This window comes from Neoarius graeffei, chromosome 8 (assembly GCF_027579695.1).
Source record: "Neoarius graeffei isolate fNeoGra1 chromosome 8, fNeoGra1.pri, whole genome shotgun sequence".
NCBI classification, from domain to species: Eukaryota; Metazoa; Chordata; class Actinopteri; order Siluriformes; family Ariidae; genus Neoarius; species Neoarius graeffei.
In genome coordinates, this window is record NC_083576.1 from 15,210,202 (window position 1) to 15,235,839 (window position 25,638).

Below are 25,638 nucleotides of genomic sequence, written 5' to 3' on the forward strand. Positions count from 1 at the left end.
TTTGCTACTATAACACGGTTGCAGAAACTGCCGTGTGACCGCAAGTGGGGCTGCACTGGTGCTAACACGCTTCTCTCTAGTAAGCAGGGTTGTGACGTGTGAACGCTGCGCAAAATTTACACCGGTGTAAGATATATCGCAACAAAATACATCGGTGCAGCATCGATTCAAATATGTGCCGTGTGAACACCCTATTTGTGTAACTGAACTGGTTTCATATCACTGGTCATATAAACCTATGTAAACAGGAAAAACGCGGAAGAGTTTGGTCGCATCTAACTACAGCCCCAAAAAATACCATTGGCCATGCTGAGCCTAGCTACATTGCTAACAGGAGTGACCGCGCGTCTGACTGACTGGGAGGTCGCGCAAAGCTCGGAGAGGTACGGAGCAGCTCGTCTCAATTCAGATAAGAGCATGTTTCATTATGGAAGTACGGTGGACTGTTCCTTTAATTTTGGAATATTAAATTTAAGACCCCGTGGCTACCATGGAATCGCGCATGGATTGAAAAAGTCGCTTGGACATTTCAAAACAACTCACTGGAATTTAAGACTTTATACCAATTCCGTACAGAATAACACTGTTTTTACGTAACTTTTCCGTACAAAATACGGCCAATCCGTACTAGTAGGCATCCCTGACTACTGTTACCACCTAAACCTGAATCTCCATCACCTCAGCCACAGTCAGCCGTGTCATTCTGTAACGTATGTAATTAAAACGGTGGCGGGGGAAAAACACTTATGAGCCCTTTAATGGCACGATTCATGGAAAATCCTCCTGGAACAACAGTCCTAAATGTAATATGTGCATCTGTGAATTAGACATGCATACTGTATCGAATCTGGCATGTGCAGACATGACGTGACTGTTTCCCCACCAACATCTCTTCCACACACACACACCTCATTATTTATATATGTTGGTTATTACTTCCACAATCCCTTACCTTTCCTCGGTCATACAAAGTGGTTTACATTCCTCTCCGGCTGTGTGAAGTCTAGCTTTCCAGAATCGCTTCTCTCTCTCTCTCTCTCTCTCCACGCTGTTCAATTCTCAGATCAAGAAAACAAACTGCCAGCATAACTAATAAGCATACCTAATCTGCCTCGTGCAACAATCAGACCAAATAAGGACTAAACAGAGCGATGAGTAATACGAACTCGGTGTTCTGGATTAGCCTTTATGTTTCTGCATCAAGGCAACGTTAAACAGGTGAATCACGCATCACGTGTGAAACAAATCGTGGAAAGAAAGACGGTTGGAGCCTGAATCGACGTGAATGCTGCAGTGCTCTTAATGCTCGCCGTCTGGGGATGTGTGTGGGATCTGTTTGAATTAGCCACTTCACAGCAACGAGATATCGGCTACCTCGGCCATGCGTGGGCAATCATTTAAACCTGCTCGCTGTTCGGCAAAACCAGCAACCCGGCCCTTGATTAAACAGCGTGTGAGGATCTTCTGACATGACCCCCAAACCCTGAGGTTTGGCTTGATCTATATATTGTGTTTTTTTGGTGCATAGTGTGTACGAAGTAGTGCTGTCGTTTCGTAAGATTTCGAATGGTGCAATAAAATACGATCTCAAGGTGAGACTTCTTTTTTTTTTTGTCTGTGTGTGTGCACGTTTCTGGAATGAACGCATAATAAAAACATCTCGTGCTCTTCCTGGTCTCGAAACGAAAATTTCCTCCCTTCGAAGGGAGTCAAGGCCAGAACTGGAAGCCACATTTCCACTGTCGAACATGTTGGGAGAACTCCCAAAATGTGAGAGGCACCATGTCCTTGCCAAACCCGTCCGATTTTCCACACAGGAGGACAGACGGACAGCGTGGAACGAGAGAAAACCCTCACGCGCCGAGGCGGCTTTGCAGAAAACGCATGCGGCGTTGGTGTGCGGGATGAACAGCCGGCGTGAAAGATAAATCGGAAAGGAGGGATAGAAAAAGAGAGAAGACGAAAGGAAAGGAGAAGCGAAAGGAAGAGGGAAAGAAAGAGGAGGAGGAAGGGGGAGGGGGAGAACCACACACACACACACACACACACACACACACAGAGAGAGAGAGAGAGAGCTTTACCGCTCAACGCCCAAATAATCGCGGTGCGTGTGGATATCACGCGCTTATTCTTCTTCTTCACGTGTGGGGCTCGTGCGAGAAAAGTGAAAGGATTTATTTACCTACCTAAAGGCAGGCCTTTGTTCAGCAAGTGTGAGCTCCCCATCATGTAAAGGTCCAAACGAACAACCCCTTCAAGGAAACATTCAAATCCTCTTCAGCATATGGCGGCTACCTCAAATTTTCTTATTCCCTTTTCCCCCCTCCGTCTCCGCTGTAGTGTGGCTGCACACGCGCGCGCGCACGCACGAGCATATGTGCACGCTCGCCCCACCGCTCTGGCTCCTTTCTCTCTCTCTCTCTCTCTCCACACACACACACACACACAGAATGGTAGCGCAAGTGTCAGTGTATTTGTGTGTGTGTGTGTGTGTGTGTGTGTGTGTGTGTGTGTGTGAGAGAGTGAGAGAGAGAGAGAGAGAGAGAGAGAAAGACTGACTGTGAGAAAGAGGGAAGAGGAATGGGGTGGAGCCTCTTCTGCTCGCGCAAAATTGATCTTTTGTTTCCTGAGGAAAAAAAGAAAAGGGGGAAAAATATGGAAATTCTAGGGAACAACTACAGGGCAGGACAGAGGACCGAGCAGAGACAGAGAGGAAAAAAAAAAAAAAAACACACTTCGTGTCATGGAGGCTGATTATTCGACAGCCGGTGCTGCTTTCCCCTTCAATTCTAACAAACAAAAATAAAACCCCATCTCCGATTATTCATCGTGGGTTTTTTTTTTTTATAAACCCGTTATTGAAAACAGAGGTCCTTGAATTCTTGCTCATGATACACTGTGATGCTCAGAAACTGTCCCATCATCATGTCGTGCTCCTTTTGTTCCTTTATGGCCCTTTTCCACTACCCTACTTCAGCCCGACACGGCTCGCGTTTCGACTACCTCAGAGCAGCACGACTCGGCTCGCTTCAGCCCTGCTCAGCACCCAAAACTCGCACGGTTTTGGAGTGGGGCTGAAGCGAGCCAAACCGAGCCGAGTGGGGCTGGGGGCGTGAGCAGACACTCCCCTGTGCACTGATTGGTGAGGAGGAGTGTCCTCACACGCCCACACACGCCCCGCGAGCACGCTGGGATCTGTAAACACCGTAAACCCGGAAGAAGAAGAATTACGAATTACGAGAATTTCTGAAGCCTTAGGCCCTCTGCATGCTCTTGCGACAAGGCTTTCGCAGACAGCTTTTCGCAGACAGTTGTAATTTATCGTTGAGCGGGGAGTAATAGGCGTGCGCGATGTTATTCACCGCCACAACGCAAGGGGGCGCGAAGTCGCGACTAGAACTGGAGTCGTATAGATGTCCGTACTTCCTCAATCAACCGCTCTTCGTGCTGCTCCATCTTCGCTCGTGTTTTTAAAAATGGCGGTCGTGAAAACAAACCAAACCGGGAAAGTAGGGAAGCGGAACTGCGTGTACAGCGGATGTAGAGTGGACCAATCAGAGCCCTCGTCTGCGAGGCTTCTGCGGTGGTCACAATTTTTGGGAGGTGCGCGCAGAGCGTCTGCGAAGGTGGGGGGGGGCAACGCAGACGCTGTCTGCGACACCATCTGCGAGGACTGCGTTGTCAGCATAAATTGGCCTTTATGCGCCTCGCCTCATCTATACGCTCTTGCCAGTATCTGTTGGCGTTGTCGGTGACAACAAGCCACAGCACCAAGACCAGCAACACTAACGACTCCATGTTTATTGTTTACTATCCGGGTCGTGAGACTACCGCTTAAAAGCTCACTGATGTCACTGTTTGCGCCGCCTAACGACATCACGTGACGTCCACCAACTTTTGCTAACTCCACCCAATGTGTCCACCCACTTCCAGCCAGCACGGTTCAGCGCGGTTGTAGTCGAAATGCAACTCCAACAGCCCCGCTCAGCCCGACTCAGCACGGCACGGCTCAGCTCGACTCGGCCGCGTTGGTAGTGGAAAAGCGGCATTAGTGTATATTAGGGTGCATCAGTCGCCCCCTAAAAATGAAAAGTTCCTCCGATCAGGATGCATTTTTGTTTTTCTGTTCCTTTTGGTAAGAAAACACACTGGGTGAAATATTTTTGACAAAATTCAAAAGTTTAATGGTGGCACCAGGAGCTCACAGTTATGGACAAAGCTGCTATTTTATGACAAAATTTCGATCACTTTTCATGAAACATTACGGCACCTTATAGAGCAGACCTGGGCATTTCCCGGCCCGCGGGCCACATCCGGCCCTTTGGTTCATTCTGACCGGCCCGCGTAAGGTTAATTAGAAATTACAAAATAAACGTATTTTCTAATTTTACCTCATGCATGGACTGAATGTGCATTGCTTTTATTTTGAAGTTGTGTTCAACAAAAACGCAATGCGCGCGACATGAACATGACATGAAATCCCACGAAACCTAATCCCGCGATAACTACTTCCGTAATTTGTCCAGACCAACCACAAACTTGTACGTCATCCTTCAAACGGTCCAGCCAATCACATAGTGTGACGTCACCAGCAGGCGCCGGAGCCCGAGCTGATCTGTAGATCTGATACCTACACAGCATCATTATTATAATATGATGTATCTTGCTTGATATTTGGAGTAGAAAGACAATATTGTCATGTCTTTATTGTGTTTTGGGGTGAATGTGACTGAAAAAAAAAAAAGGTACAAATGTCACATTTTGTTAACCATTGTTTTGGGAAATTTGATTGAATAAATGACATTTTTTGTAAGGCAACCTCGTTTTTTCCATACTCTTACCAGTCTTAGCAGCTTGTAAAAACAATGTTATTTACTGCTTTATATAAAGAAATACAATTAATATTATGCAGAATTTAGTTCAGCCTTTTGGTCCGGCCCTCCACAAAATTTTCTGTTTCTCATGTGGCCCAATGGAAAAAATAATTGCCCACCCCTGTTCTAGAGTATACCAAATATCTTAAGGTGTATTCAGACCAGGATCGTTCGATAGTTCACTTGCTTTGGTCCGAACCAAATGTTTGGTTTTTTTAATATTTTTTCATTTTGGTGCGGTTCGCTTTCACACTGTACATTTTAGTAAGCAGACCAAAATCTGTCAACAAAGCCCTGAGGTCGTTCAGCTATTGGTCAGAGACGACACGCGCACAAAGCGTTAAGTTCAAAAGTAGTCATGGAGGCTTTCCGTGCTGTTATTCTTTTTAATGTCATCAAAGCTATATGTTTTTTCCAGTTTTCATAATTGTGCGATTACTATGCTGTTGTACAAGTAATTTATCAACGACGACAAAGGGCAAGGCGGCTACGGCGGATAGCGCTGATGAGCGCACGTCATGTTGTGACAGTTCTGGCTCTTCACGCAAGTCGCTAGTACCGCCACTTTTTGAAAGAATGTCCCTGATTTTAATGTAGGTCTGACGGAGTTTCTTCACTTTTAGCCGACATTGTTCTGGGGAGCGCGTGAACCCCTTCTTCATTTTCTCACTGAATACAGCAAACACGTCAGCATTTTTGTGTGTTCTCTCCAAAAGCTCAGATATGCGGACATCTGCCCATATATCCACAAGGGTACGCGTTTCTTCCTCGGCCCACGTTTGCCCCCTACTCATTTTTTGTACTCTGTAGTCTAGCCTACCACTGGTCTGAATGACTGTTGTAAGGTTCCCTTGACAACCGAAACAGTGTTTGCACTTGGCGGTGGAGTGTCAAGACTCTGTTTCCCGTAATGCTCGACAAACGACGGAAGCTCCCGAGGTACAAAAAAGCAAAGCTGTCGGATTAGGTCCGGTCTGCTTTCACACCTCCAAAAGATCCGCACCAGGGTTCCTTTGGTCCGGACCGAGTCCGACCTTGCAGCTCGGTCTCGGTCCGCTTGTTTGGTCCGGACCAGAGTTCGGTGGTTTGTATTCAGACCAACCCAAAAGGTCCGGACCAAGGGAAATTTGGTTCGTTTGGTCCGGACCAAACAACGTAGGTGTGAATACGCCCTTAGATAGACATTTTTAGTCCATATTCTAAATATATTATCATCAAGCACAGTTTGAGTTTTAGCTACGTAGTGGATGTTCATTATGTCTAACTATTACAAATATTTTAAGTTCGTTTCTTAGACAAGGATATTTTTTTAAGCTTGTTACCTTGTTAACAGTTTCGGCGAGAATCTCCCGCCGCCTTCAGAAAGTCACCAGATGTCGAGTGGTGACGTGCCTTATCAGCTGATGTTGCGTGCAGGAGGCGTGAACGTCCCGCCCAATTTGACAGGTAGTCCACGCCTCCTGCTGTCAGGTCGCTCCTCCAGGACGGCGTACATTAGAAGGGAACATTAGAATTACAACATACAGAAAACCTACACACACCGACCAATATCTTCTCTGGACATCTGAACATCCCGTCGCACACAAAATGTCAGTAATCAGAACACTATACGACCGAGCACAGAGCATCACAGAGGAGAAAGACAGACAGGAGGAGGAACAACACATCCAACAGGCATTAAAAAACTGCCAATATCCACCGTGGGCAATTCGGAAAGGGAAATTACAGACACAAATAAAAGAAAATAAACAAACAAGAAAAAACACCGAAAAAACAAACCGGGGCTTTGTCACACTACCGTACATAAAAGGAGTCACAGAACGCATCCAACGATCCATGAGGAAATACCACATCAACACCCCGGTCAAACCATACAAGAACCTCCGACAGCTGCTAGTTCACCCCAAAGACAAAATACAACTGGACAATACATGCAACGTCATATATGAAATCCCTTGCCGTTCATGTAATAAAGTCTATATTGGTGAAACGGGCAGATGCTTCCACACTCGCAGGAACGAACACCAATTAGAATGTGAAAAAGAAACAACAAAGACTCACAAGATCCGAAAAAGAAAAAGCAAACCAAGAAAACCTAAAATCAGCCATTTCAGACCACTGCAAACGGCAAAATCACATAATGAATTGGGAAGAGGCCAGAGTCATTCGCGCTGAAGAAAATAGATTCCAGCGTTGGATTTTAGAGGCAGTGGAGATACGCAAGCGGGCGCAGAGGACGATGAACCGGGACGAGGGAGCGTATGCACTGTCACACACCTGGAGCGCCGTCCTGGAGGAGCGACCTGACAGCAGGAGGCGTGGACTACCTGTCAAATTGGGCGGGACGTTCACGCCTCCTGCACGCAACATCAGCTGATAAGGCACGTCACCACTCGACATCTGGTGACTGTTTCTGAAGAAGGCGGGAGATTCTCGCCGAAACTGTTAACAAGGTAACAAGCTTAAAAAAATATCATTGTCTAAGAAACGAACTTAAAATATTTGAGTTTTAGCTGTTCATTGAATCATTGTTCAACTACTTTTAAACAATATACAAATGTATTATGAATCACATTAATGCTTCTCAATCCCTCGCAAAGGTTCTTAACATGATCTCTAGTACCCCTTTTCCACCAAATCAGTTCCAGGGCTGGTTTGGTGCTGGTGCTGGTTCACAACTCGTTCAACTTGCGAGCCAGCTGAGAACCGGTTTGCTTTTCCATAGCTCGCGGTGCTAAGGGAAGCCACGTCATTACGTCGCTGTATACGTCATTACGTCGCTACGTTTGCATAAACCTTGGCGCGAATATCGAAGCAAAAACAACACGGAAGAAGAAGCAGCAACAACAACAATAATAATGGCTGACTTCGCATTTGTACAGCTGCTGCTTCTCGTTGCTTAAAAATGGCGATCTTTCGCGGTCTTGTTATTATTGTTGGTCTTAACAACTCCAACCCCCCGCTGACATAAGCGGTTCTTTCCTCTGGCCCAGCAGAGAGTTGGTGCTAGCCTGGAACCGGTTTTTCTGGCCCCAGAGCCAGTTCTTTGTCAGTGGAAACAGAAAACCCGGTTCCAAACTAAGCACTGGCCCCGAACCAGCCCTGGAACTGCTTTGGTGGAAAAGGGACATGGGTCACAAGAAATCAATAAATGCATAGCTGCCAACATTCCGAAATTGTAAATAGTAATACAAGGTCGGGTACTGAGTCTTGGTGGGGGGCCGCCAAAGCTTTCTCACAAAACTACCCTGAAAAATCACACTAAAACAAAATAGTTTGACAAAATTTATTCTACAAACTAAACCATCATCTTACATTAATTTGCAAAGTTCTTTTCAACAATGTATGAAAAGTCAGTGAATCAGGCAAAAACTTCAAACGACGCAATTGGCACATATAACTTTTGACAAAGTACACATTAGAGAAATAGACTAGAGCTTACTCAGTCAACAGTTGATGTTATTGCACCACATAAATGTCTCACCGACATGCAGCGCAAAATGCGTAGTGATCGCCCTTACTTGACTTAGGTGGGGTTTACATTAGACCGTATCAGCGGATCATCAGATTAACGTTTTTAAAACGATTCGCGTGCACACAGCAACGCCAATGGACCCTTTTCACGTGACGTCACGACAAACGCGGCCGCCATTTTGGACATGTACTACCAGTAGTTTACCCCAGCCAGCATTGAGGAACGGCAGCAAAGAAAGTTTTTACTTTCAGCAAGACTTCCATCATGCCACTATATTGTTGTGCACCTGGATGTAGTAACCATCAACAAGCAAGGCAAGGTTTATCATTTTATCGGATCCCGACGGAGAAGATGGATAGCGGCCATTAACAGGAAAGATTGGCAGCCCTCGGCATACCAACGCTTGTGTAGTGACCACTTTGTTGGAGGTAAGACGAATAAAATTAGCCAGAAAAGGCATTACATTGCTGTTAACATTCTGTGGCGGCGAGTGTGTAACCAAATAGGCTAAAATAACCCATTGTAACCTCTTTGTTCTTCTGTAGTAGCTACTGTTGACTAGCTAATGTCAACAACAGTAGCTGGTATGTTACTGTAGCAATGTTTACGTTCAGTCATTTGGATGACTGTTAAAACCTTTCAGTCTCAAGTTTTTCCTTTACTGGATTTACTAGTTTACTGTAATTATGATCCGGCAGCTATTTACACCGAATCCAGTGTAAATAGCTGCCGGAGCCAACGTCCGAGGTTCCGGAGCGCGCTCTGGCTTGCTCCCCTTCACATTAAGCAGCGCACGCCGGCTTGCTCCCGGAGTGCTCCGGCCGAGGTTCCCCTCAAATTAAGCCGGAGCACGCTCCGGAACCTCGGCCGGAGTACTCCTGAAGCAAGCCGGCGCGCGCTGCTTAATTTGAGGGGAACCTCGGCCGGAGCACTCCGGCGCGGGCTGCTTAATTTGAGGGGAACCTCGGCCGGAGCACTCCGGGAGCAAGCCGGAGCGCGCTCCGGAACCTCAGACGTTGGCGTGTATGTGTATGGCGATGGGTTTTTAACGACATAGGTATACAGATCATGTGGGCCGAAGTCAGGTAAAGACGAGGGCTTCGTGTACTTCCGTACGTCAGTGAACAATCCTGGTGGAAGCAGGTAAACGTCGTTCTCTAAGCCTGCCAACCTCAATTTTTGCAAATACCTCTCCCTCTGCTCGCCCTGTAAATGCCCTACGTCGCTGGATAGTGAAGATGTTTTCTGCATCTCGCTCCTTTTTCTTTTATGTTTTTCGTTTGTCGCCTTCCTCGCATTCAAACTGATTCGAGCCGAAGTCCACTACATGTCCAAAATGGCGGTCGCGTTTACGAAGGTCACGTGACTGAAAAGGGTCTATACACGGATACGCTAATCACATGACTAATTAGACGGCACGTCACATGATCCCAGTGCATATTGGGCATGCGCAAGTCACTCACCACTTGCAAGTGGAAGGATGGCAAGCGAACACCTTCTCCAGCAGATAAACACACCTGGCTGTGATGTTCATGTTCTCACTGAGTTTAAGCGCCTGAAGGAGGTAAATAAGTTGAAATGTGTAAATAAACCTCAGTGCGGCTCAGCGCTTCCTCCTGCGCTCCAAATCACTCCGCCCTGAACAGCGAGTGCCCTCTGGAGGGTGCGCACTCGGCCCTGCGCAGCTCACAGAGCGCGCGAGTGAAGCGCACGAGCAGTGATTCGGGACTGAGCCGCTGTGTGTGTGATCCCAACGCCAGCGAATCAGGAAGGTGGATGTCACAGTGACGTTGTCCAATGACGACGTCAGCTAGAGCTCAGCACAGCATTTCCTCGTTCCTCAATGTTTACACAGCACCGGATCAGATACGAACTGGATTGAATACGTGGGCCCTGGCGGATTCAAGTTGTTCCGCCTGTGGAGTCGTTTCCCGGCGTTTTAGGCCGAATCCCATTTCACCCCTTGGACATACCCCTTGGCCCTTCCCCTCCATGTTGCGCGTTCACGTGAAGGGGTAGGGGTATCCCAATCCCAGTTAACGCGGAGGGGTAGGGGAAGGGCTTCTGTACCCCTCCAAACGGAGATTTTCCTGGAGCTGACTCCGAACGAAGGGGTTTGAGTGATTTCCCACAATGCCATGCGGATTTCAGCGAGATTTCATGCGGATTTCAGAAAGATGGCGGTTCCCGCGGCGAAAGATTGTCATAAATGTGTTTTCTCCATTATTTCCGTGTTTTAAGTTGTTATCCAGAGGAAACACGCCGCTTGATTTGCTTTCGAGCTGAGAATGAGCAGCGATTTCTGAAATCCAAGCTGCTGCTGAAAAGCTTTGGGAGTGAGTATTGTTTTCGATTGCTTGACTGCGTACGTTTTGTTCTGTTATTCTCGCTTTTATTGTTTACATGAGTGTTCTGACACCTCATTCTGTCGTATGTGGTGCACGAAGCGCCAAAGATATCCCATTCAGTGGTGTTAGTTAACAAATCATACCCTGCCAGCAGAGATTTCTGGTTCTGGCTCTGACTGTAGCGGCTGGTCGCAGCCAGTGACGCATTTGGTCGCATTTTGCTAACGTAAACGCTGACGGAGGTACGCGATGACGTATGCGATCATTGAAGGGCTATCCCAATACGTAGGGGTTGAATTTCAAGCCCTATCCCTTGTAGCTCAGTTTCAAGGGGAAGGGGGAGGGGAAGGGGTAGAAATTAGAATTGGGATTGGGCCTTAATGTGCACGGACAGTGCATCCGCGACGAAAACGAGACGGATACAGTCTAATGTAAACACCACCTTAGAAATGAAGGGAAACTACTCTCGGTACGAGTCCTTGAAGCGCTGGCCCTTCCCCTTAGCCATGCTTTCTTTAGAGATTAGTACTACGCTACATCTTCATGACAAAAGCTTGAAACGCCATGCTTTGTAGGGGTGTGCAAAAATATCGATACGGCGATATATCGCGATACTTTGTCTTCCGATTCAATATCGATACTCAAAATTTGAATATCGATATTTTTTCAAATAATAAATCATGTTTCAGACGGGTTGTAAATCCAGTACGACTTCCGCACCTCCGCTCCGCGAGGTGTCGCTGTGCCGCTCCCTCACTGCAAGGCACTCTTCATCTTCTCTTTTTTCCCCGGCGGTTGCAGTGAGGGAAAAAAAAAAAACAAGCAAGCATGGCTGTTAACGTAAACCTAGAGACGCCGCCGAACTTTAAGGCAGATGTTTGGAGGCACTTTGGATTCCAAAGGAAAGGAGAAAAAAAAAAAAAAAACAGTGAGCCGGACAAAGAGTACGCACTCTGCAAAACCTGTTTCGCTCCAATTAGATATTCAGGTAACACAACCAACTTGCGGCGGCACGGTGGTGTAGTGGTTAGCGCTGTCGCCTCACAGCAAGAAGGTCTGGGTTCGAGCCCCGGGGCCGGCGAGGGCCTTTCTGTGTGGAGTTTGCATGTTCTCCCCGTGTCCGCGTGGGTTTCCTCCGGGTGCTCCGGTTTCCCCCACAGTCCAAAGACATGCAGGTTAGGTTAACTGGTGACTCTAAATTGACCGTAGGTGTGAATGTGAGTGTGAATGGTTGTCTGTGTCTATGTGTCAGCCCTGTGATGACCTGGCGACTTGTCCAGGGTGTACCCCGCCTTTCGCCCGTAGTCAGCTGGGATAGGCTCCAGCTTGCCTGCGACCCTGTAGAAGGATAAAGCGGCTAGAGATAATGAGATGAGATGAGACAACCAACTTGCGAACTTACTTAGCACAACACCGCCCCGACATATTAGCTCAGCCGGAACCGCCGAAACCCGACCCGAAGCAAACTACACTGGACAGCGCCAAAGTCCTCCCGTCTACTTCAGTCATGTGTGACTTACTGTAACTGTGAACTTAATTTTGTCATTTAAGGCCAAAGGCAAGAAGCTGCACTTCATCTTGCATTTTCAATTTTAGTGTGTGTGAGACGCTGCATTTTATTTTGAATATTTACTCTAAGTTCAGAAGAAACCCGATTCACTGAGGTTTCAGTTCAGTTTTAAGGCCAATTTATGCTGACAACCCAGTCCTCGCAGATAGCGTCGCAGACGGTGTCTGCGTAGCCCCCCCCACCTTCGCAGACGCTCTGCGCGCACCTCCCAAAAATTGTGACCACCGCAGAAGCCTCGCAGACAGCGCCGCAGACAAGAGGGTTCAAATTAGCTTGGAAGGAGAGCTTCCTGAAGTATAGAAAAGCTCTTAGTGCTGCGAGATCAACATATTTCTCCTCCCTAATAGAAGATAACAAAAATAATCATGCACATGCACACCTGCAGTATGTAGTAGCAACGACTTCATGAATTTTTTTTAATGACAAAATTGAGAATATCCGACAAAAAATTCAAACTACTAATTTAAGGTTAGACAATGTAAGTGACCCTGTAGTTAACAATATAACTGCATCAGATCAGCAGTTAGAATGTTTTACTCCCCTAAAAGAAACTGAATTACTTTCATTAATCTCTACATCAAAAGCCTCAACTTGCGTACTAGATCCCTTACCGACACGTCTATTCAAACAGATAATGCCTGGAGTAATTGAACCGCTTCTAAAAATAATAAATTCTTCTCTTATGATTGGCTATGTACCCAAATCCTTTAAACTAGCAGTTATCATCAGTTGTGCATGGGATGTATGGATGCTGTCAGTCCCCACTCGCTTGCTCACTCGAGTTTGTTGACGGTGCAGTGGCTGCTGCTTTATGTCCCGGGGCTCCCTCATGCCTGTGTTACCTTCTGGCTCTCTCCTTTTAGTTATGCTGTCATAGTTAGTTGCCGGAGTCCCTGCTTGTACTCGGTGCAATATGTATACTGTTCCTACTTATTCAGGTGACATTGGGCATACCTAACAACCTGCGTTTTCTTTCTCTCCCCCCCACCCCAAATCTGTCCTTCTGAGTTACATGGAGTCAACAGGAAATCTTTTGGTGGAGAGGGTGGAGACCTCGACTGGCTATCGTAGCCTGCAGGGAATCGGCCGTCAGACATTCTGTCGCATGTCCCAGACCCGGTGAAATGTAACTGAATTGTCTTGGCCAGGCCTAAGGGTCCCATCTGCATCTCATCATTGCTGAGGAGTGTGCTCCCATCACCCAATCAAGCATCCAGCCAGAGCAGGTCATGATATATTTTTTACCATATTAACATGCCATTGTGTGTTATGCCTGATGTAAAGACTCTCGTCTCTGCGAGCCTACCACACAGATTTAATACTTGTCATTTTTAGGGCATACCTAACAACGTGTTTTCTTTCTCTCTCTCTCTTCCCCCCCCCATATGTCCCTCTGAGTTACATGTTGATCCTGGGATTGAGATGCTGGCCTCTTCTGCCCCTCGGACCTGCTTGATCCATCCTGGTGCCCTGTGTCTGGTCGGAGTTTTATCGCACCGCTCCTGTGAAGGACGGCCCCATGAGGACAGTTGAGGGTTATACCTGTTAAAACTGTTAATATTATAGTCAGGCTGTCTGTTGTTGCCCAAATGAGGATGGGTTCCCTTTTGAGTCTGGTTCCTCTCGAGGTTTCTTCCTCATGTTGTCTGAGGGAGTTTTTCCTTGCCACCGTCGCCACAGGCTTGCTCATTGGGGATAGATTAGGGATAAAATTAGCTCATGTTTTAAGTCGTTCAAATTCTGTAAAGCTGCTTTGCGACAATGTTATTGTTAAAAGCGCTATAGAAATAAACTTGATTTGATTTGAAGAGGGCTCTGATTGGTCCACTCTACATCCGCTGTACACGCACTTCCGCTTCCCTACTTTCCCGGTTTGGTTTGTTTTCACGACCGGCATTTTTAAAAACACGAGCGAAGATGGAGCAGCGCGAAGAGCGGTTGATTGAGGAAGTGAGGAAGTACGTACATCTATACGACTCCAGTTCTAGTCATTATAAAAAAAAAGTTCTAGTCATTATAAGTAACCGGAGGATAAACACTCCACTAACCACACCCACCAACTACTCCTAGCGACTTCGCGCCCCCTTGCGTTGTGGCGGTGAATAACATCGCGCACGCCTATTATCCCCGCTCAACGATAAATTACAACTGTCTGCGAAAAGCTATCTGCGAAGGCCTTGTCGCAAGAGCATGCAGAGGCCTTCAGTGTGTGGACACTGACCCGCACTGCACTTTGTTTCATAATTGTGCTCAGGGAGACTAAGCTGCACACTGCACTTTTCAGTGTGTTTCAGACAGTGTGTCGTTCCTGCAAAATAAGCACAAGTTAAATGTTCTCAGGTCTATGTTCTCAAGTTTACAAAGAACAAATTGATATTAGTGTTAGCACTGAAATGTATGTGCAGTCTGCAGTGCAAGTTTTAAGTTTTCATAAAACAATTTGATTCTGCTTGTTAAGCAGCACTGATGTGTCCATGCTTACAGAAAAGTTGAGAATACTAGCACAGAAATGGGGATTTTCTGTATGTTGTAGTGAAGCAACTCTTGGTTTTGCCAGCAGTGGAATAGAGACAAATATATGTCTGGCAGGCGGCACGGTGGTGTAGTGGTTAGCGCTGTCGCCTCACAGCAAGAAGGTCCTGGGTTCGAGCCCCGGGGCCGGCGAGGGCCTTTCTGTGCGGAGTTTGCATGTTCTCCCCGTGCCCGCGTGGGTTTCCTCCGGGTGCTCCGGTTTCCCCCACAGTCCAAAGACATGCAGGTTAGGTTAACTGGTGACTCTAAATTGACCGTAGGTGTGAATGTGAGTGTGAATGGTTGTCTGTGTCTATGTGTCAGCCCTGTGATGACCTGGCGACTTGTCCAGGGTGTACCCCGCCTTCCACCCGTAGTCAGCTGGGATAGGCTCCAGCTCGCCTGCGACCCTGTAGAAGGATAAAGCGGCTAGAGATAATGAGATGAGATGAGATATGTCTGGCAAGAGTGTGTAGTTATGTATGTGAAATGTAATTTTACAGTGGTCAATAAATTCTGATTTTCTTCAGTGACACAGATATCGTGATGTGGTTGAAATTTCTTGCAATATATCGATTATCGCTGAATCGCTGTACCGTGATATTATCGTTATCGTGGGCAAAATATCGCCATAGTATCGTATCGTGAGGTATCTGGTGATACCCAGCCCTAATGCTTTGTTCAGAAACTTCATGAACAAAGGCCAGACGATAGCGTGCCATGGATGATCTAATAGCATCATTGATTGGCTGAGAGAACAAGCAATAGCCAATGAAATTTGGCGTAGTGTCTGCCGCTTGGAACAAAGCGGTGTTTTATCAAATACGAATCCCACCGGTGATAGACTTTGAAAATGACCCATGAAAATTGGCAAAATCGTATTTTATTGTAGTAAATTCCTATTTTCGTCATCAAAACGACAAATCGTAATAAATACGATTTATTCGTAGTAGTTGGCAGCTATGTAAATGGAGTCCAACATTGTGATTCAAACCTTACGCGAAAACATAAAATAAGCGTTTTTTGGCAAAAAAAAAATGAACCTCATGGTGCCACCATTAGACTTTTGAATATGGTCAAAAAATTTTACAGGATGTCTATATTGGTGAAAAGGAACACCCAAACAAAAATGCATCAGATTTTATGAAAGTGAGGGCGACTGATGCACCCTGGTGTATACTGTATTAGTAAAGACCTTTTAAGCTGGACTCTAAACGGTACAGGAATTAACTCTCAAATATCATTTTAAAAGGTACACTTTATATCCACACACACACACACACACACCCAGGCTGAAAGATACAGTAAAGTGTGAAAAAGTCTTATATGGACAGAGAGGAAGGATATTACACGGTTGCGTAAAGATATGAAGTTTATCTTTGCACGGTGAACATATTTCACAAGTGAGCGGTTTTTCAAACATGACAAGATAAACTTCATATCTTCGCAACACTGTGTAAATGTTCTTTATATTACAACCCCGATTCCAAAAAAGTTGGGACAAAGTACAAATTGTAAATAAAAACGGAATGCAATGATGTGGAAGTTTCAAAATTCCATCTTTTATTCAGAATAGAACATAGATGACATATCAAATGTTTAAACTGAGAAAATGTATCATTTAAAGAGAAAAATTAAGTGATTTTAAATTTCATGACAACAACACATCTCAAAAAAGTTGGGACAAGGCCATGTTTACCACTGTGAGACATCCCCTTTTCTCTTTACAACAGTCTGTAAAACGTCTGGGGACTGAGGAGACAAGTTGCTCAAGTTTAGGGATAGGAATGTTAACCCATTCTTGTCTAATGTAGGATTCTAGTTGCTCAACTGTCTTAGGTCTTTTTTGTCGTATCTTCCGTTTTATGATGCGCCAAATGTTTTCTATGGGTGAAAGATCTGGACTGCAGGCTGGCCAGTTCAGTACCCGGACCCTTCTTCTACGCAGCCATGATGCTGTAATTGATGCAGTATGTGGTTTGGCATTGTCATGTTGGAAAATGCAAGGTCTTCCCTGAAAGAGACGTCGTCTGGATGGGAGCATATGTTGCTCTAGAACCTGGATATACCTTTCAGCATTGATGGTGTCTTTCCAGATGTGTAAGCTGCCCATGCCACACGCCACTAATGCAACCCCATACCATCAGAGATGCAGGCTTCTGAACTGAGCGCTGATAACAACTTGGGTCGTCCTTCTCCTCTTTAGTCCGAATGACACGGCATCCCTGATTTCCATAAAGAACTTCAAATTTTGATTCGTCTGACCACAGAACAGTTTTCCACTTTGCCACAGTCCATTTTAAATGAGCCTTGGCCCAGAGAAGACGTCTGCGCTCCTGGATCATGTTTAGATACGGCTTCTTCTTTGAACCATAGAGTTTTAGCTGGCAACGGCGGATGGCACGGTGAATTGTGTTCACAGATAATGTTCTCTGGAAATATTCCTGAGCCCATTTTGTGATTTCCAATACAGAAGCATGCCTGTATGTGATGCAGTGCCGTCTAAGGGCCCGAAGATCACGGGCACCCAGTATGGTTTTCCGGCCTTGACCCTTACGCACAGAGATTCTTCCAGATTCTCTGAATCTTTTGATGATATTATGCACTGAAGATGATGATATGTTCAAACTCTTTGGAATTTTACACTGTCGAACTCCTTTCTGATATTGCTCCACTATTTGTCGGCGCAGAATTAGGGGGATTGGTGATCCTCTTCCCATCTTTACTTCTAAGAGCTGCTGCCACTCCAAGATGCTCTTTTTATACCCAGTCATGTTAATGACCTATTGCCAATTGACCTAATGAGTTGCAATTTGGTCCTCCAGCTGTTCCTTTTTTGTACCTTTAACTTTTCCAGCCTCTTATTGCCCCTGTCCCAACTTTTTTGAGATGTGTTGCTGTCATGAAATTTCAAATGAGCCAATATTTGGCATGAAATTTCAAAATGTCTCACTTTCGACATTTGATATGTTGTCTATGTTCTATTGTGAATACAACATCAGTTTTTGAGATTTGTAAATTATTGCATTCCGTTTTTATTGACAATTTGTACTTTGTCCCAACTTTTTTGGAATCGGGGTTGTATATGAACACATCGACAGGGAAAAAAAATAAAAAATTTCATTCTGAACCGGGTCACCATTTTGACGACACCTATCTATTCAGCGTAAAAACACTGGGAGTGACATCGCCGGAGCGAAATATTGGTGATTATTATCCATACAGGACACTTTTTCGATGGAATAAAAACATGTTCTATTCCCTTCTAGCGGGTTTCATTCATTTGGTTTGATAGCATGCGAGATTGTTAGCGTATCGCTTATCCTATGTGTATGATGTCACTAGCCAATGGAGAATGAGCGTTGAATATGGTTTACGATATTGCACGGTTGTCAAGACATGACGTCACACGTCGGAGATGTAAGACTTCCGCGCTAGCGAGCGACTGGGACCATTTGTAAACAAACGTGGCCGCCAGGTTTGCTTCGTTAAATACGGAGGATTTCGAGAAGATTTTGAAAAAGAAAGACGCGCTGAACACCCGAAAAAAAATGCGTATATGATAATACACAGGGCCAAATTACTTGATTCTGACTGGTCAATCAAGGAGGGCTTCTTTCCTTAACATGGGGCCGTATTTCTGAAATGCTATTGGCTAGTTCGTTGCTTGGTTACGGTTACAAAAATTAGCAAATTGTGTCAACAAAATGGCTTTTATAAAGAGGTTCCAATAAAATTTTGTAAACCGCTTTCAAAATCCTCGTGTCGTGTCACGATGAAAGACGCTTTAGAAACTGATTCAAACGTGCAAGATAGTCTTGCGCCCTGATTGGTTCAGAAAACGCGAATGACAAATGTGAACTTGAATGGCTTCCGAAGTATGAATTTGGCCCTATATATTATAAACAGCGGTGGCACGGTGGTGTAGTGGTTAGCGCTGTCGCCTCAGCAAGAAGGTCCGGGTTCGAGCCCCGTGGCCGGCGAGGGCCTTTCTGTGTGGAGTTTGCATGTTCTCCCCGTGTCCGCATGGGTTTCCTCCGGGTGCTCCGGTTTCCCCCACAGTCCAAAGACATGCAGGTTAGGTTAACTGGTGACTCTAAATTGACCGTAGGTGTGAATGTGAGTGTGAATGGTTGTCTGTGTCTATGTGTCAGCCCTGTGATGACCTGGCGACTTGTCCAGGGTGTACCCCGCCTTTCGCCCGTAGTCAGCTGGGATAGGCTCCAGCTTGCCTGCGACCCTGTAGAACAGGATAAAGCGGCTAGAGATAACGAGATGAGATATTATAAACAAGTAATTGTATGGTTCCTCGTAAAATTAAGGATCAATTTCACTCGTGATTTCAAAGTTTTGAAATTGCCCGAGTCGTTTTGCGACTCGGGCAATTTTCAAAACTTCGAAGTCACTCGTGAAATTAATCCTTAATTTTACGAGGAACCATACAATTACCTTTACTACTACTACTACTACTAATAATAATAATAATAATAATAATAATAATAATAAAGGCTGGCTTTTTTCATGGTATATTAGATATATTCCATTCAGCTGAATGGAATACAATGCATCTTATATACCAATCAACACCAGCTAATAATAATTTTTTTTTTTTTTTTAAATGCGAGATTTTCAACATAAGGTCAAGTCAAGTCAACTTTATTGTCAAATATGCTATACATGCTCGACATACAGCACAGATGAAATATCAGTCCTCTCTGACCCACGGTGCAAACAGGCAATGCAATAAATAAAAATAGAATAATTGGAAAAATTATATATTAAAAAACAGTATAAACACTCTAGATAGGAACGAGACATAGACTAAACACTCAAACAATATAAACAGTATAAACACTAGATAAGAACTACACACAGACTAAACACTCAAACAGACAATATAAACAGTGTAAACACTCTAGATATGAACTAGACGTAGACTAAGGGCCCGTTTACACGAGGACGCTGTCGGGTAAAAACGACTAAATATTTTATCGGAAGTGCCTTTCGTCTACACGGGGACAGCGTTTCCGAGGCTGAAAAATGGAAAAAATTGAAAACGCCTTCCAGAGTGGATAAGTTAAAAACAGCCCCCGTTGCATATCCGTCTAAACTACCCAATACGCGAAACTCTGCTCGGATCTGCTCACGTCGGGTACGCGTTTACGTCATACATATGTCATATACTGTACATGCCAGCCCGGGAAGTAAGAAAGTAAGTAAAAAAGTAAGAGCATGTCTGATCACATCGATCTAACAGACCTTCAAGCTGCTCTGGCAGCTTTAATAAACGTCCAGGAGTCCTTCGAACATCTATACCGAATCTGCACATATACCGTTAATGAACAGAGGCGGGTATAGTATGCTCTTACTTTTTTACTTACTTTCTTACTTACCATAGCCAGAGTAGTCAAAGTTTTCGCGGCGCAGATGTGCAGATCAGACAATACGGAAGACGTTGCGCATGCGTGCAGACATAGCGGAGGTCTTTCACAGCACCACGTAGCCGCCTGGCATGCGCATCCAATTGAATTCCACACATTCATGCGTCACCGTATAGACGCAGATTTCCTCCTTGAAAACGGTCGTGGAGACGTGGAAAAAAAAAGTGAGAACGAAAACGGACTTTTGCGTTTTTGTTTCAGACCGTCCCCGTGTAAAGTGGGTCCAAACACTCATATATACACACACAAATTGGTTCAATTGGTTCATTTTCACACACAATTGGTTCAAGCCAACCTTTTTTATTATATAGACACATTCACAAAGTACCCAAAATTTATCAAAAACGATTCATCAATTTCCTCACAAGTGAAGATATCAGAAGATATGCACCTCAATGTCCCGGATGTAGCTCGTATGAAAAATACGAGTGGCACATTTCCTAGTAAAACACTTGCGCGTATATATAAAATGAAGCGAGTGTGACAGTCAAAGTGTCCAGAAGAACTGTGGCTGGTTCTGTAAGATGCTCAGTAAAACCTACAGCTCATTTCCTTATCAAACTGCACTCACTGGACCCGAGACGACTTTATTTTTATTTTTCTAAACTTTTAAGCAAACGGTCGTCTCACACCAAATACGGACTTTGTTTCATTTATTACGACTTCCTGCTTATAGCATTTTTTTTTTTTTAATAGAAACTTCTAAGGCCAAAAAAAAAAAAAAAAAAAATTAGTGTTTTTCCGGTAACATGAAATACTAAAATAAGGTCGGTAGGTAGGAAAAAGGGTTTTTTTCTTTTTTTTTTTTTTTTATTTTGTTCGAAAAAATTAAACACAAGTAAACATCTTACAAAATAGTATTTTGGCCTTTATACCACACATCATAATAAAATAAGTGTTTTAAATCTTTAAACGAATAAAAAAAATATATATATAATCGCAAGAGTTCGAGTTATGATCTACGGAAGCGATATTTCATGATATTTTCATGTAATAACGTGAAAACACCTTATCAAGAAATAACGTGAAAATAACGTCCTAGGCTAGGCTACTTCCATTAAAAGCAGACGGCGTAGCCTAGCCTACTGTAGAACTTGGGTCGAGCAAAAACACCGAGCACAAACATGGCTGAATCCTGAATGACTCCTATTTGTATAAATAGGGGACTACATAGGCGGCAAAACGTAGTGTTTTTCCCTGCCATGGAAGTGCACTTGTATACCGAACAGGAAGCAATTTGCATTACAGCCGTGAATGAGGATTCAAAATGGCGGCTCGGCTCAGTTTTTCCTTCCTCCTTCAGTATACAAGTGCGCTTCCATGTTTATGCAGGAGGGCTGATAGAAGTGGCGAAACATTTTACTTTTTATCGTTTCTTTCACAACTTGAAGGCGTTGACACAAAAAATTATGACAAACTAACGCTGCTTACACTAAAAGATCGAGGGAAATTTGTAATAAAAACTTTACGGTCAGCAATTTCGACGCGGAAATTCTCGATCGGTCGGGTTACCGGAAACACACTATTTTTTTTATTTGGCCTAATGTCATTTTTACTGAAGGCATCTTTGCTCTACAGCAGGGCTTTTCAAAGTGTGGGGCGCGCCAGAGTTCTTCAGGGGGGGCGCAACGTGAGGAGCCTTTACCAGAGACAAAATGGATCGATTTTTAGTACCTAAAGCTACAGTGAGTGAGGAGACAGAGTCTGGGCCAAGCAAAAAACCAGAGCCTCCAGGAAGTTGCGATTTGCAACTTCAGCGCAAATTCAACCAATCCCCGCGAATTCAGGGCGGTGTTGCAATTATATCCAATCACGCAACTTTCCCGGAAATTTGACCAATCGTTGGCGTCGTCTTGAAGTGACGTCGACAAACTACCTTCCGCCTTACTTCCGTGTTTACGTTCAAGAGAAGCAGCATGCGCGCAGTGTTGCCAGATTGGTTTTAAGTGCATTTTGGCGGGTTTTGAACTTATTTTGGGCTGGAAAACATCAGCAGTATCTGGCAACATTGCATGATGTGCGAGTCAGTGTTTATGTCGGCTTAAATTCTATTACTGAAAGTGTGTTATGTTTACAGTGAAGGACTGATTGCACTTTTTTTTTTACTTAATACAAGAAATTAATGGATGCCAACATTTTTGCCAAAATGGTATTTTATTTTCCATTGTTTAGGCAGCTTCAGCATCATACTGTGAGATTCTGTTCAAATTGTTTTTTTTCTTCTATGAAGCCTGAGCCATTTATTTTATTAGTTTATAATTAGTGTTTAATTTAGTCTTCAGGAGAGACTGCCTGCACACAGTACTAGTATTAATAGTTTTTTTTCTTACATGAAAGCTGAGGCATTTATATTATATTCGTAACTTCATGTTGTGCTGTGAGGTTCTCTGCACTTGAACTTTTGAACCAACAGGTGCATTTGGATAAGTAAAGCCTATTTTTCTGCATTTTTGTAGTCCTGGTAATCTTTTATATCGGTAAAGTTGTTTATAGGACCATTTCTCAGTGTCTTTGTTTTTTTTAATCAATAGTTTTTCAGTAATAACTTAATATTTAACATATCACTCAATTTTAATCACAAAAAGAGAAAATCGCAACAATTTCTCGCAACTTTCACTTCCTCCCGCAATGTAATCGCAACAAAAACCTAAAAAACACCGCAACTTTCATCGCAATTTTTTTGGGAAACCCCCCGCAACATCAGACATTTTAGCCCACAACAATCACAAAAAAGGCCCGCGGAATCCTGGGGGGACTGAAAAAAGAAGGAAGTATGACCACGATTATTTAAAGTTTGGATTTTCATGGACTGGATCTGAAGATGCTCCACTGCCACAGTGTGTTGTCTGCCAAGAGGTGCTAGCTAACGATGCTATGAGATGTTTAAAATGTGTAAAACAAGATGTTTTAAAAAGCACAGATGTTTAAAATGTGAAAGAAAAAAAATAATGTGTACAACAACCATTTTTTTAAAATACGAATGGAACATTAAGTATAGCAACAACAAAAATTGTAGGGGGGGGGGGCGCTGTTGTTTATTTGCTCTCCGAAGGGGGGCTGACTCTCCCACACTTTGAAAACCCCTGCTCTACAGCATTTCTTTGTACGGTATACACCTCAGACTTTTGCACAGTACTGTAAATATTAAATGATATGAAATATAAACACACCGCCCCAGTGACAAAGCCAGCTTCCAGCTTCGTACCCTGTTTTTCTGAGTGTAGAGCAGTAAACAACACGGTTTTGACAGTCAGATCTGGGTGATGTAATACAAAGAAAGAAATATTTGCATACACTGGACAGCTCGTGGTTGATTATAAGCAAGTAAATACATCCAATAATAATAATAATAATAAATAATAATGTCAGAATAATAATGAAGACAAAGTTGAGGCATGCCTCTGTCTAACTCGTATTTCGTTTGCCATTTAGGTGACGCAGAATTCTGGGTAATGTAATACAAGGAAACTACATACAAAGGTCTAAAACCTGTTGACAAATTGTGCCGCTCATTTGGTGGCCTTGTTTGAATCGGAAGGAAGTAAGGAACTTTGCAATTAATCGATCGCTTGAAGGCGAAGTTGGACTTACATAGTCTTGATCTGATGTTCGTTTCTTTGGTTATCCGGAGACATTGGTGGTCTGGTCTTCGTTAGGACACACAACGCAGGATGCTCACCCGGAGGTGATTATTGGCCCTTTTCCACTACCCTTTTTCAGCTCACTTCAGCCTGACACGGCTCGCGTTTCGACGACCTCAGAGCAGCACGACTCAGCTCGCTTCAGCCCTGCTCAGCACCCAAAACTCGCACGGTTTTGGAGTGGGGCTGAAGCGAGCCAAACCGAGCCGAGTGAGGCTGGGGGCGTGAGCAGACACTCCCCTGTGCACTGATTGGTGAGGAGGAGTGTCCTCACATGCCCACACACGCCCCGCGAGCACGCTGGGATCTGTAAACACCGTAAACCCGGAAGAAGAAGAATTACGAAGCCTTATGCGCCTCGCCTCATCTATACGCTCTTGCCAGTAGCTGTTGGCGTTGTCGGTGACAACAAGCCACAGCACCAAGACCAGCAACACTAACGACTCCATGTCCTCCATGTTTATTGTTTACTATCCGGGTCGTGAGACTACCGCTTAAAAGCTCACTGATGTCACTGTTTGCGCCGCCTAACAACATCACGTGACGTCCACCCACTTTCGCTAACTCCACCCAATGTGTCTACCCACTTCCAGCCAGCACAGTTCAGCGCGGTTGTAGTCGAAATGCAACTCCAACAGCCCCACTCAGCTCGACTCAGCCGCGTTGGTAGTGGAAAAGCAGCATTAGTGACATGGTATCCAAAGCCTGACGACTGTTTGGGCAGCGTCCGATATTTTTTGATTAAATATTATCGCTTCTATGACGCTTTAGGGCTGCTCGATTATGGAAAAAAATAAATAATCACGATTATTTCAGTCAATATTGAAATTCACGATTATTCAAACGATTTTTTGAAACAAGGCATTTATTCAGCATTTCTCTTTAAAACAAAAAAAAAAACTGTTATTGATCATTTACGTTCACCTTTCTTTCAAACTGAAAATAACTATAGTCTAGAAAAACTTAAGTTTGCGATGTATAAAACAAAATAAAAATATTCTTTTGACATAAGACCGAGAAAAACAAACGTGCATAGGCTGCATGTCTTTGGCTAAATAATATCCGATGGATGCTGTGAGTGCGTTGTGCCTCTCCGAACTCGTGGCATACGGAGTGGCTGAAATGGATGGCTGCATTGTGGCGGCATCAGCTTTATCTTTTTGTTTGTTTTTTATTATTTCGTCGTGAATAACTTTATGGCTCAGTTTCAGGTGGTTGAAGAGGTTTGGAGTGTTGCCAAGAGGCGCAGATACTACCTCATTGCAAATCTTACACACGATGCGCTTCTGTTCCACGTCGGATTCTTCGAATCCAAAGTGATCCCATATTACAGACGTTTTTCGTCCCTTTTTGTCGACCAACCGATTCTGCCCTATTTCTGTCATCTTGCGAGCACGCTGCTTCCGCCGAGTCAGTGTTGTCGGCAAGTCCGTGCATGGGCCCGCGGGAAGGAAATGTATTGCGTGTGCGCGTCCCCGACAAATGGCAAAATAATCGTTTCAACTCGATTATATGAATTTTGAGACCGTTTGACACAAAAATCGAAATCGTGATCAAAATTCGATTAACTGCACAGCCCTGTGATGCTTGCATCCATTATATTACATGACAAGCATTTAGCAGACGCGCTTATCCAGAGCGACGTACAACATACTCGGAACAGCCTGGGGACCAGTTGGGGGTTAAGGCCAATTTATGCTGACAACCCAGTCCTCGCAGATGGCATCGCAGATAGCGTCTGCGTAGCCCCCCACCTTCGCAGACGCTCTGTGCGCACC

The 25,638-nt window shown here is 44.5% G+C and overlaps 1 protein-coding gene across 4 annotated transcripts in view; it reads right to left on the bottom strand.

Moving 5' to 3' along the window:
• Positions 1–25,638, bottom strand: part of LOC132890478 (C-terminal binding protein 1) — a 131,311-nt gene that overhangs the window by 67,914 nt on the left and 37,759 nt on the right. The window contains exon 1 of one of the 4 annotated variants that reach the window (XR_009655196.1): positions 2,187–2,511. The exons of 1 other annotated variant lie outside the window; for it this stretch is intronic. Coding sequence is in view for 1 of the 3 variants with exons in the window: in XM_060927350.1 (XP_060783333.1) it covers positions 2,187–2,229 (43 nt within the window). In the remaining 2 variants the exon portion in view is untranslated. Of the gene's footprint in view, positions 1–952; positions 1,931–2,186; positions 2,512–25,638 lie in introns of those variants that run through there. 2 more of the 4 variants (XM_060927350.1, XM_060927352.1) reach the window with 2 other exon arrangements.